The 12,345-nt window shown below is 37.9% G+C and overlaps 1 protein-coding gene across 1 annotated transcript; it reads left to right on the forward strand.

Moving 5' to 3' along the window:
* The first annotated feature begins 1,675 nt into the window (after positions 1-1,675).
* On the forward strand, positions 1,676-2,441 carry LOC131069009 (uncharacterized). The gene is made up of 2 exons (XM_058004293.2): positions 1,676-1,717; positions 1,830-2,441. Exons 1-2 carry the CDS (start codon positions 1,676-1,678, stop codon positions 2,439-2,441), a joined length of 654 nt encoding a protein of 217 aa, XP_057860276.1.
* The last annotated feature ends 9,904 nt before the right edge of the window (positions 2,442-12,345 follow it).

Consider the following 12,345-nt stretch of genomic DNA (forward strand, 5'->3'; position numbering starts at 1 on the left):
AAACAATTGTAGCACCTATTTTTAGGAGGACTACACATACTTTCAAAGGGAGACCAACATATGTCAACAAGGAGAAGTAATGCATAGGATGTGGGATGGCATTGCTGGATTAAAAGAGGGGAAGCAATTCTTTGAGAGCAGGGTAGCACATATTTGGTTGTGAGATTTGTGTTGAGGGGGGGGGGTGTTAATCAACTGCAATATGTTTCAACATGTTTTGGGATTCTAGTTAATTCTATAATTTTCCTTTTGACCGGGTACCTCTGGTGATTGTGCCTCCATAAGAATTGATTTTACTTTTTTTTGTAAGAGATTTTATAGTGTGGTTGCAACTCCTCTCTATTTGATAAGACTCATAGGTTTTGATCTGTGTTAAGTGGTATCAGAGCAGGTTCATTGTGCTGAGAAGAAGACCTATAGGAAACAGACCCAAAGAGGATTAGATTGAAGAAGAAGAAGAACCAGAGGTGAGGAGCCCGAGCTTGCACAAGCAATTAGAGGTTTTATTGCATGAATGGACACCATGGAAATGGCTCAAAGAAGAGGAGTCCACACAGAGGACATTAGTGACAATGAAGAAGAACAAGTCAATGAGGGAGGTGAAGAGGTACAACAACCTAGACTAGATCTCGGAGAGGAAAGATTCCTTAGAGCTCTCACTAAAGTGAGCACTAAGTCTCGGGTTGATCCTCCAACTTACAAAGGGGGATTGAACACTGAAGAATTGTTGGATTGGATCAACGAAATGGATAAATATTTTGAGTTTGAGAACATTGAAGAGGAGCAGAAAGTTAAGTTTGTCTGCACCAAGTTGAAGGACCATGCATCCCTATGGTGGGATCATGTGCAAACAAATAGATAGTGAAGAGGGAAAGATAAAATTCGATCATGGGATCGGATGGTAGCAAAGCTTAAGTCCAAATTCTTGTCGCAAAACTATGAAATTAGTCTATTCAAGAAGATGCAAAAATTGAAGCAAAAGGAGAGCATTGTGGAGGAATACATCGAATAGTTTTATTGGCTAAACATACGAGCTGGTCATGTTGAAGAGGATGTTGAGTAAGTTTCCTGGTATTTGAATGGATTGCATGTATCCATCCAAGATGAGATAAGCATGGTTAATGTGCATAGTGTCGAAGAAGCATATCAGTTTGCTTTGAAGGTGGAGGAGAAGCTCAATATGAAGAAACAAAGTAACTCTTGGGGTAGAGGCAAATTTTCACATGGAAGAGGACAGTCAAGTAGTGATAGAGGTTCCACAAGAAAACATGAGGAAATAGGCACTTCAAGTGCAAGAATGCAAGGAGGAAGGGGAAGAGGAGATTTCCCTAGAGGAAAAGATGGCTATTCCTATGGAAGGGGAACATTTGGAAGAGGTAGAGGAAGGAGTTTTGGCGGTACTTGTTACCAATGCGGGGAAATGGGACATCGAGCATTTGAGTGTCCACAAATCCAATACGATGGGGGAAAATGAAAGGAGGCAAGAGTGCATGTAGTAGAAGCTGGAAATGAAAAGGAAAATCCACCAAAGCATGGAGAAGACCCTAAAGATGGAGAATCATTAATTCTACGAAGAGTTTTGTTGAATCAAGAAAAGGAGAAATCGGAACCAGCCCAAAGGCAAAATTTGTTTCGAACAAGATGCAAGGTGAATGGTAAATGTTGCTGAGTCATCATGGATAGTGGTAGTACTGATAACATTGTGTCTGAAGAAATGGTGAGTAAGCTGAAATTGAAAAAGGACTAAGCATCTCAGCCCATATAGAGTCTCGTGGTTGCAAAAGGAGCATCAATTGTTGGTGAATGAACAATGTTTAGTGAGTTTTCAGATTGGGAATTATAAAGATGAAGTTATGTGTGACATAATGCCAATGGATGCATGCCATATTCTTTTGGGCAGACCGTGGCAATTTGATAGACAAGTTGTTCATAACGGCCAATTGAACACATACACAATCAAGAAAGATGGAATAGAGTATCTCTTAAATACAATGAAGAATATTAGTGAAGATGAGGGTGAAGACAAATCAAAAGTATGTTTGGTTTCCAGAAAGCAATTTTTGAGGGACTTCAAGAAGGAGAAAGCATGTTTTGCTATTGTTTCTAAATCAACTACAGTTAGGACAACAAAGGAGAAAGATGAAATACCAAAGGAAATCCAAGAGATATTGGAGGAGTATGCTGAAATTTTGATGAAGAAGTTGCCTAATGGGTTACCACCTATGAGATGCATCAGCCATTGTATGGATTTGATTCCTCATGCGAGTTTGACAAACAAGGCACCATATAGAATGTCGCCAAAGGAGAGTGAGGAGATGAACAAACAAGTGCAAGAGTTGCTTGACAAGGGGCTGATTAGAGAAAGTTTGAGTCTGTGGTTCCAATGGTGTTGGCACCAAAGAAAGATGGAGGTTGGTGAATGTGTATCGATTCAAGAGTAATAAATAAGATAACCATCAAGTACCAGTTTCCATTGTTGTGAATGGATGATCTTATGAACTGCTTGAGTGGAGCTAGATACTTCACTAAGATCGATTTGAAGAGTGGTTATTATCAAATAAGGATAAGAGAAGGTGACAAATGGAAGACCGCATTCAAGACCAAGGATGGATTATACAAATGGTTGGTGATTCCATTTGGATTGACAAATGCCCCAAGCACTTTCATGAGATTGATGAATGAAGTTTTGAAGCCATATCTCAATAAGTTTGGGATTGTATATCTAGATGATATTTTGATATTTAGTAGGACTAAAAAAGAACATTTACAACATGTTAGAGTTGTCCTACAAAGGATGAAAGAAGAAAAATTGATGGTGAACTTGAAGAAGTGTATTTTTATGAAAGAAGAGTTGGTGTATTTAGGCTTTGTTATTTCTAGCAATGGTCTGAAAATGGACCTAGAAAAAGTGAAAGCAATAGTTGATTGGCCTTCCCCAAGGAGTAAGTTTGAAACAAGGAGTTTTCATGGTTTGGAAAGCTTCTATAGAAAGTTCATTAGAAATTTTAGTGGGACATGTACACCGATCACCGAAACTATTAGAGGAGATAAAAGAGAATTTGTCTAGACAACAATAGCTGAAAAGAGTTTCAACATCTTGAAAGAGAAGGTGATGGAGCAGCCTATGTTAGCACTTCCTAATTTTGCAAAAGTGTTTCAGGTTGATTGTGATGCAAGTGGGACAATAGTAGGAGGAGTTATAAGTCAAGAAGAAAGACCCATAGCTTACTTCAACAAGAAGCTCAACGAGGCAAAGAGAAAATACTCCATCTATGATCAAGAGTTCGACTAAATTGTGCAAGCCCTCAAGAAGTGGAGGCATTACTTGTTACCAAAGGAGTTCGTGTTGTACACTGATCACCATGCATTGAAATTCTTCAATAGCCAGGGTAAGTTGAGTCAAAGACATGTGAAATGGGTTGAGTTTCTTCAAAATTTTCCTTTTGTTTTGAAACATAAAAGTGGCAAATCAAATAGAGTTGCAGATGCATTAAGTAGAAGGTGTTTGTTATTGAATGAGTTAAGAGTAAGTGTTGTTAGTTTTGATCATGGGAGTTATATGAAGAAGATGTAGAATTTAAGGAAGCATGAACAACATGCAAGAATCTAGTTGGCGTTGATAAAACTCCATGGTTGGAGTATTTCATACAATAAAGTTTATTGTTCAAGGGAAAGAGATTTTGCATACCTCGAGGTTCGATGAGGGAGAACTTGATGAAGGAAAAACATAGTGGAGGATTGAGTGGACATTTTGGAGTAGATAAGACACTAGCACAACTGAGTGAATGTTACTATTGGTTAGAGATGAGTGCAGATGTAAAAATAATGGTACAAAGTTGCCGAATATGTCAGCATGCCAAAGGAGTAAAGCAAAACACTAGATTATACCAGCCATTGTAGATACTAGATAAACCATGGGAATGCATTAGCATGGATTTTGTTTTGGGACTGCCACAAACACAAAGAGGTAATGGTTCTATTTTTGTGGTAGTGGATAGATCTTCAAAAATGGCTCATTTTAGACCATGTCAAAAGTGTAGTGATGCTTCCCATATAGCTTCATTGTTCTTCAAAGAGATAGTTCGGTTGCATGGTTTACCAAAAAGTATTGTTTTAGATTAGGATACAAAATTTGTTGGCCATTTTTGGCGTACTTTGTGGAAGAAGATGGGAACACAGTTGGGATTTAGTTTAGCTTACCATCCTCAAACTGATGGTCAAACAAAAGTTGTGAATCGAAGCTTGGGTAATTTACTAAGATGTTTGGTTGGAGATAAACCAACTCAATGGGATTTGATTTTGGCACAAGCAAAATTTGCATACAATAACTATATTAATTGAAGTGTAGGGAAATGTCCATTCCAAGTTGTGTATGGGTAGTTGATGAGCTGAGGGATAGTGTTGATTTGAGTAGAAAAAGTGTTGTAGCAGAAGACTTTGTAGAGTATATTCATGATTTGCACAAAGAAGTGAAAGAGGCTTTAGAAAAGAGTGCCATGAAATATAAGGAGAATGCTGATAAACACAGAAGAGTGCAAGAATTTGATGTCAGAGAGCTTGTAATGGCACATTTGTGGAAAGAATGGTCCCCACAAGGAACCTACAACAAGCTGAAAAGCAAGAAGATTGGCTCATACAAGGTTGTGCGAAAGTTTTCATCAAATGCTTATGAGATTGAACTTCCAGTTGGAGTAGATATTTCACCAATATTCAATGTGGTGGATTTGTATAAGTACCATGAAGGTGAGTCAAGTGGACAACAAGATATACTTTCCGATTTGCCAGAAGCACCAAAATGGGCACGCCAATTGCTGGAGAAGAAATTTGAAGACATTGATCAGATTATTGATTCATGCTTAGCAAAAAAGACAAGGAGAAAATAATATTGGGAGCATCTAGTTCATTGGAAGAACCATGCAGCTGATGAGGCTACTTAAGTCAATGCTTTAGAATTGGAGAAGTTTGGGATTACAGTCCCATCATTGCAGAAATGTTCGTGAGCTCCACGCTCATGAAACATTTTCCATACCCGTAGTGTTTGATGCTAGAGCATGCAGGTGAATGTGCTATCCGCATCACCCCAAAAATAAAAGCGACTACTTTTTTTTGTTTGTTTGTCTTGTTTTGTGTTTTCTTCTGTAGGTTGGAGGTTACGTTACAGGCTGTCCGAATTTGGTTTTTTTCAATGAGTGGAGATAGTGTATTGTAGGGGCGACTCACTCTTGAAACAACTGTAGCGCCTATTTTTAGGAGGACTACACATAATTTCAAAGGGAGACTAGCATATGTCGGCAAGGAGAAGTAATGCATAGGATGTGGGACGATAGTGTTGGATTAAAAAAGGGGAAGCAATAGGTGAATGTGCTATCCGCATCACCCCAAAAATAAAAGCGGTTACTTTTTTTTTTTGTCTTGTTTTGTGTTTTCTTCTGCAGGTTGGAGGTTACGTTACAGGCTGTCCGAGTTTGGCTTTTTTCAATGAGTGGAGATAGTGTATTGTAGGGGCGATTCACTCTTGAAACAATTGTAGCGCCTATTTTTAGGAGGACTACACATACTTTCAAAGGGAGAGTAGCATATGTCGACAAGGAGAAGTAATGCATAGGATGTGGGACGATAGTGTTGGATTAAAAGAGGGAAAGCAATGCTTTAAGAGCAGGGTAGTATATATTTGGTTGTGAGATTTGTGTGTTGAGGGGGGGGGGGGTTGTAATCAACTGCAATACGTTTTCATATGTTTGGGGATTCTGGTTAATTCTGTAATTTTCCTTTTGACTATGTATCTTTGGTGATTGTGCCTCCATAAGAATTGATTTTAGTTTTTTTTTTTGTAAGAGATTTTATGGTGTGGTTGCAAATCCTCTTTGTTTGATAAGACTCAAAGGTTTTGATCTGCATTAGTCAGCCTTAACACAAATCATTTTGTGAGGGTGACTAGATAAAATGAATTCTTGCTCAACATGAATAATATGTCTTAGCAATGCCATTACATAGTGTAGAATATGCCATAGTGGCAAAGGGAGATTATAGAATTTGATCTCGATTGGGACTCAAGGGAATACTCCTCAAGAACAACAAATTTTCAAGTCCAAGGGGAGGAAACTAATAAAGATGTGCATATTTACTAGGGCCCGTGCTTGAAAATTGCCTCAACAAACTTACATTCAGGATTGCCAAAAAAAAAAAAAAAAGGTCTCCACATGAACCTCATGAGGGACCTTCATGGCATTGACCCAACTCTTTTGCATGCTTTTAAAGGGAATTCTACTAACAAAATACCTAATAAGAGAATGTTTTTCAAGTCATTTGCATACACTACCAAAACCATGATAAATGAACAACACGGGAACAAGAGAGCATGAACCACTTTTATATGAACTCGCAAGTACATCTCAAAGCTATTTTCTTGCACTTCAAAATTGATGACCTCAACATCAAATGTTAGACCACATTGGTTAGCAAGTATTAAATAAGGAAAATAATTGACCAAAGACAAGGAAAACTTCAAAAACTTACAATTAATGTAGAAAACTCCAACACTAGAAAACAAAATGAAGTAAATATAATGAGAACAAAAATAACACAAACAAGTGTTAATTTATACCCTAGGTATGATAACCAGATTTATCTTATTAATTATGCCCTAGGTTGTATTAGATTTGCAGTAGTTTAGTGAACCAACATGGATTAAATTGTGCCCTAGATTGTAATTAGATTTGCAGTATTTAGTAAGACAACATAAATCAGAAATAGAATAGAAGACAAACAAGCATACCCTACGAAAACCTCCAAGGAGGAAAAACCCAGCATGAAAGAGCCACAGGTCAAATTATATATTCTCCTCTAAATATCAGTACAATACTTAGCTCGAATCTGATCTTCACATATCAGATCTGTCCTTGTATGCTTCAATCACTTGCCTCAAGATATGCTATGTCCCCTTGTACAATATTACACCAAACTGAATAAATTCGCCCTCTTCCTTAGGTTCGCACAACAGAGCTAAATCACCTTCTGATTTAATTGAACTTGATTGATTGTCATTGACTTGCAAATTGACCTTTACTTATATGCCTCTTTACTCTATTAAAGTCGGCCTCCTTGATATTTTGGCGCTAATGTTAATTGTGGTGTGTTTTAGCGTGGCATTTAAGATAGGGTCACGTTAGGGTAGGACCCGGTCCTAAAGGGGTTCGGATGTTGCCTTAAGGCAATCCGAACCCCTATACCCCTAGTTACAATCAACACTCCCTCTTAACTAGTGAGGAGGAGAATACATAATCTGAACCTTTTAAGTTCCATCTAGCACACAAGCATAGAATGGATCTAGCACACAAGCATAGAATGGATCTAGCACACAAGCATAGAATTACATCTTCCACCTAGCACACAAGCATAGGATGGTTCTAACACACAAGCATAGAAAGTGTAATACACCAGTGGGTCTTTACATTATTACAACTATCCATCTAGCACACAAGCATAGATTGGATGAAATTCATTCTTGCACACAAGCAAAGAATGATTCAAAGTGCTACCAATAGTCACTGAGATTGAAGCTCCCTCTCAATTAGGGTTTTGTTTTCCATGACACCGAGTCTATCTCTGAAGTACTCAAACTTCACTCTGGATAAGGGTTTGGTGAGGATGTAAGCAATCTGTTCATCTGTGCTAATGTACTTTAGATGAATGGCACCTCTCTGCACCATATCCCGAATGTAATGATAGTGTGTTTCCACATGTTTGGACTGATCATGAAATACAGGATTTACTGACATCTTTATACAGCTTTGATTATCACAATGAATGGTGGTAGGATCATTGACTTGACCAAATAATCCAACAAGAAGCTTACGAAGCCACACTGCTTCTCTGGATGCAACAGATGCGACAATGTACTCAGCTTCTGCAGTGCTTAATGCTATCGAAGATTGCTTCCTGCATGCCCAAGAGATTACTGCGGAGCCCAAGTTGAAGCAGATGCCTGAAGTGCTTTTCCTGTCCTTGACACTTCCTGCCCAATCTGAATTTGAGTAGCCTTTCAGGAGGATTGGGGTATTAAGTGTATACTTCAGCCCATAACCAATCGTGCCATGTAGATATCTTAGAATGTGCTCGACAGCAACCAGGTGAACATGTTTCAGTGAGCTCATGAACTAACTAAGAGCATTCACAGCATAACAGATATCTGGCCTAGTATTGACTAGGTACATTAGGGAGCCAATCAACTGCCTGTACTCAGAAGGATCTGTAAAATCTGAGTTAGCTACATAAACACTTAACTTCTTTAAGTTAGATTCCATAGGAGTACGCATAGGTTTACAATCTACCATTCTAAATCTTTTCAAAATATCAATAGTGTATTTTCTCTGACTTAGAAAGATTTTATTAGCTCTTTGCCATACTTCTAACCCTAGGAAGTAGTGCATTAGACCTAAATCTTTCATTTCAAATTCTGAGGCTAATTCCTTTTTACATCTTATGATTAATTTATTTTCACCCGTGAGAAATAAATCATCTACATACAAAACTAAAATAAGCATCTCATTATTATAAATTTTCAAGTAAATGTTAGCATCAACATCATTCTTGGAAAACCCTAAACTTAGTAAGTACTTATCAATTCTTTCATACCAAGCGCGAGGAGCCTGTTTGAGCCCATATAAAGCTTTCTTCAACCTGCAAACATGAGAATCTCTTTTATGGATTACATAACCTTCTGGTTGCTCAATATAGACTTCCTCCTCAATGACTCCATTAAGGAAGGTTGTCTTAACGTCCATTTGATGCAGCTCCCAACCTTTGGCTACAACAATAGCTATTATAGACCTAATAGAGGTATATCTAGCAACAGGGGCAAAGGTTTCTTCATAATCTATTCCTTCCTTTTGAGAAAAGCCACGAGCTACAAACCTAGCTTTATATTTTCAATACTACCATTAGCATTATGTTTAATTTTAAACAACCATTTAGAGGAAACGACATACTTACCTTTGGGTCTGGGTACAATGTCCCAGACATCATTCTTGATGATGGGACATAGCTTCTCCGATATTGTGGGGTTCAGACTCAATTATATTGCACATCACAGAAATGTAGTTGGCGTGATTTTGGACACTCTTGCTATTTCTGAAGGTTCCTCTGGGAGCAACAAACCCTTCAACATCTTGAATTGTATTTCTAACCCAGAGTGGTCTCTTCTTGCAGACCACAATATCCTGAGGTATATCGGTAGATTGTATGGGTTCTGATGAGTCATTCTGAACTTCCTGATCTGGAAGATCAGTAGACTCCTCCTGTAACTCAAGGTTAGCATCAACAATTGAATCTTGTTTTTCCATCATCATATCATCATTGTTGATTAATGAACCTTTAGATATTTTGAAAGCAATATCTTCTTCAAAAGTTACATCTCTACTTACCTCAACATACCTTTGACCTGAAATGTAGATCCTGAAGGCTTTGGAAGATTTGTTGTATCCTACTAGGATGCCTTTCTTTCTAGATGGATCCAACTTGGTTTGTTTTTCTTTAGGCACATGAACATACACAGGGCTTCCAAATATCCTTAGGTGACTGATGTCAGGTTTGATTCCTGAAAATGCTTCTTCAGGTGTCACATTCTTTAGGACTTGATGAGGACATCTATTCTGAATATAAACTGCGGTTTTGGATGCTTCTGCCCATAGAAAAGGTTGCAAGTCCTGATCATGAATCATGGCTCTTGCAGCTTCAACAATGGTCCTGTTCTTTCTTTCAACAACTCCATTTTGCTGAGGGTTGTAGGGAACACAAAACTCCCTCTTAATTCCTGCTTTAACACAAAAGTCATAGAAGCTACTTGAGGTGTATTCACCTCCATTGTCAAACCTCAAACATTTAATTTGATTTCCTGTAGTATTCTCAACTAAGGCTTTGAATTCTTTAAATCTGTTTAGGACTTCTTTAGACTCTTTAGTTTTAAGAAAATAGATCCATGTTTTCCTAGAGAAATCATCTATGAAGATAACATAATATAGGAAACCGCTAGGAGATGCTACTGACATGGGACCACATAAATCTGAATGAATAAGCTCTAACCTTTCTTTAGCCCTACTATCGCTTTTATGAAAGGGATTCTTTACATTCTTACCCATTGCACAACCTTTACAAGCATCATCATGAGATAAACTAAGATTAGGCATACCTTTGACCATTTTACCGAGAGTGGGAAGAGCTTGAAAGTGAAGATGACTCAATCTTCTATGCCATAGCTCGCATGATTTAGGGGTCTCATGAATGAGAGCTTGAATTGGATTGGTTGCAAGCTTATATAAACTATCACATCTATTTCCAATAATACGAGCAGATTTGAAGTTAGATTTCTTAGACCAAGCGAGTACTTTCCCTTTAGAAAATGCTATTTGCAAACCCTTATCTTCTAAAGCCGAAATAGAAATAAGATTTCTTTTAATACCAGGTACAAATAGAATATCACAGAGTTGTAAGGAAATACCAGAATCTAGTTTTAGAGAGGTAGTACCAAAACCTTTTACCGAGTATCGAGCATCATCACCGATTACAACATGAAGATTGGTGTCTTTTTCAATCAGATCTGAGAGATGCTCACGAAATCCTGAGATGTGTCTGGAGGCACCACTGTCAAGTATCCACGAATTGCTATCCGTAGGAATATTGCTGGAAAGAGCAGAGATAAGAAGGTAGTCTTCACTTTGTTTGACAACCTCATTTAAGTTAGCTTCCCTTTCCTTTGGGTCATTTTGACAATCTCTGGCATAGTGACCATACTTATCACATCTGAAGCAACGAATGTGAGAGGAATCTCTTGACTTTTTCCTTGGATCATAGGAGGAGGATCTAAAATCTTTGCTTCTCTTTTCTTTCTTCCAATGACCACCTTTCCTAGATTTTGATAAGAGAACATGATTATCTTTGAGAGAGTTTTTGAGTTTTCCTCTTACCTCAATTCGAGATTCCTCTTCGATGCAATCAGATTGAAGATGCTCAAAGTTGGGACGATCAGCTCTTCCACCAATGCTATGAATGAATGGTTCCCATTCATCTGGTAGACCATTTAATGTAATCATAACAAGGTCTTTATCTGAGATTTGGCAATCAAGAGTGCTTAGCTTGTCCTTTAGTTCATTGATCTTCATGAAGTAGGCTATGATTGAGTCTTCTTCTTTCATTTTCATGTGTAGAAGTTGCTGTCTTAGGGCAAGAGCCCTGCTGAGATTGTTGACTTCATAGATCCCTTCCAAGTGTTTGATCATTTCTCTGGCAGATGTAAACTTTGATATGACAGTGACAAGATGATTCTTGACGGACTCAATTATGATCCTTCTAGCCTTGAGGGAATCTTTCTTGAACAGTTTCAGCTCTTCAGCATCTTCTGGAGGAGACAACCTTTCTTCTTCTACAAATTTCAATAGGTCATTTTCTTCAAGGGTCAACAGAATACGAACTTTCCAAGCAGCAAAGTCAATGGCTCCCTCAAGTCTATCTTCAGCCTTTAAACCAAACATCTTTAATCTAAACACAAACAACAACTATATGCAACAATTGATCTGCTAAAATCAGAAGTTAGTAACACCCAAAGCTCTGATACCATGTTAATTTAAACCCTAGGTATGATAACCAGATTTATCTTATTAATTATGCCCTAGGTTGTATTAGATTTGCAGTAGTTTAGTGAACCAACATGGATTAAATTGTGCCCTAGATTGTTATCAGATTTGCAGTATTTAGTAAGACAACATAAATCAGAAATAGAATAGAAGACAAACAAGCATACCCTGGGAAAACCTCCAAGGAGGAAAAACCCAACATGAAAGACCCACAAGTCAGATTATATATTCTCCTCTAAATATCAGTACAATACTTAGCTCGAATATGATCTTCACATATCAGATCTGTCCTTGTATGCTTCAATCACTTGCCTCAAGATATGCTATGTCCCCTTGTACAATATTACACCAAACTGAATAAATTCGTCCTCTTCCTTAGGTTCACACAACAGAGCTAAATCGCCTTATGATTTAATTGAACTTGATTGATTGTCATTGACTTGCAAATTGACCTTTACTTATATGCCTCTTTACTCTATTAAAGGAGGAGTCGGCCTCCTTGTAAGTCGGCCTCCTTGATATTTTGGCGCTAATGTTAATTGTGGTGTGTTTTAGAGTGACATTTAAGATAGGGTCACGTTAGGGTAGGACCCGGTCCTAAAGGGGTTCAGATATTGCCTTAAGGCAATCGGAACCCCTATACCCCTAGTTACAATCAACAACAAGATCATATAAACCAAACCAAACCAAAACCCTCATCTCAACAAACTTCAACTAA

This window comes from Cryptomeria japonica, chromosome 4, assembly GCF_030272615.1.
Source record: "Cryptomeria japonica chromosome 4, Sugi_1.0, whole genome shotgun sequence".
In the NCBI taxonomy this organism is placed as follows: Eukaryota; Viridiplantae; Streptophyta; class Pinopsida; order Cupressales; family Cupressaceae; genus Cryptomeria; species Cryptomeria japonica.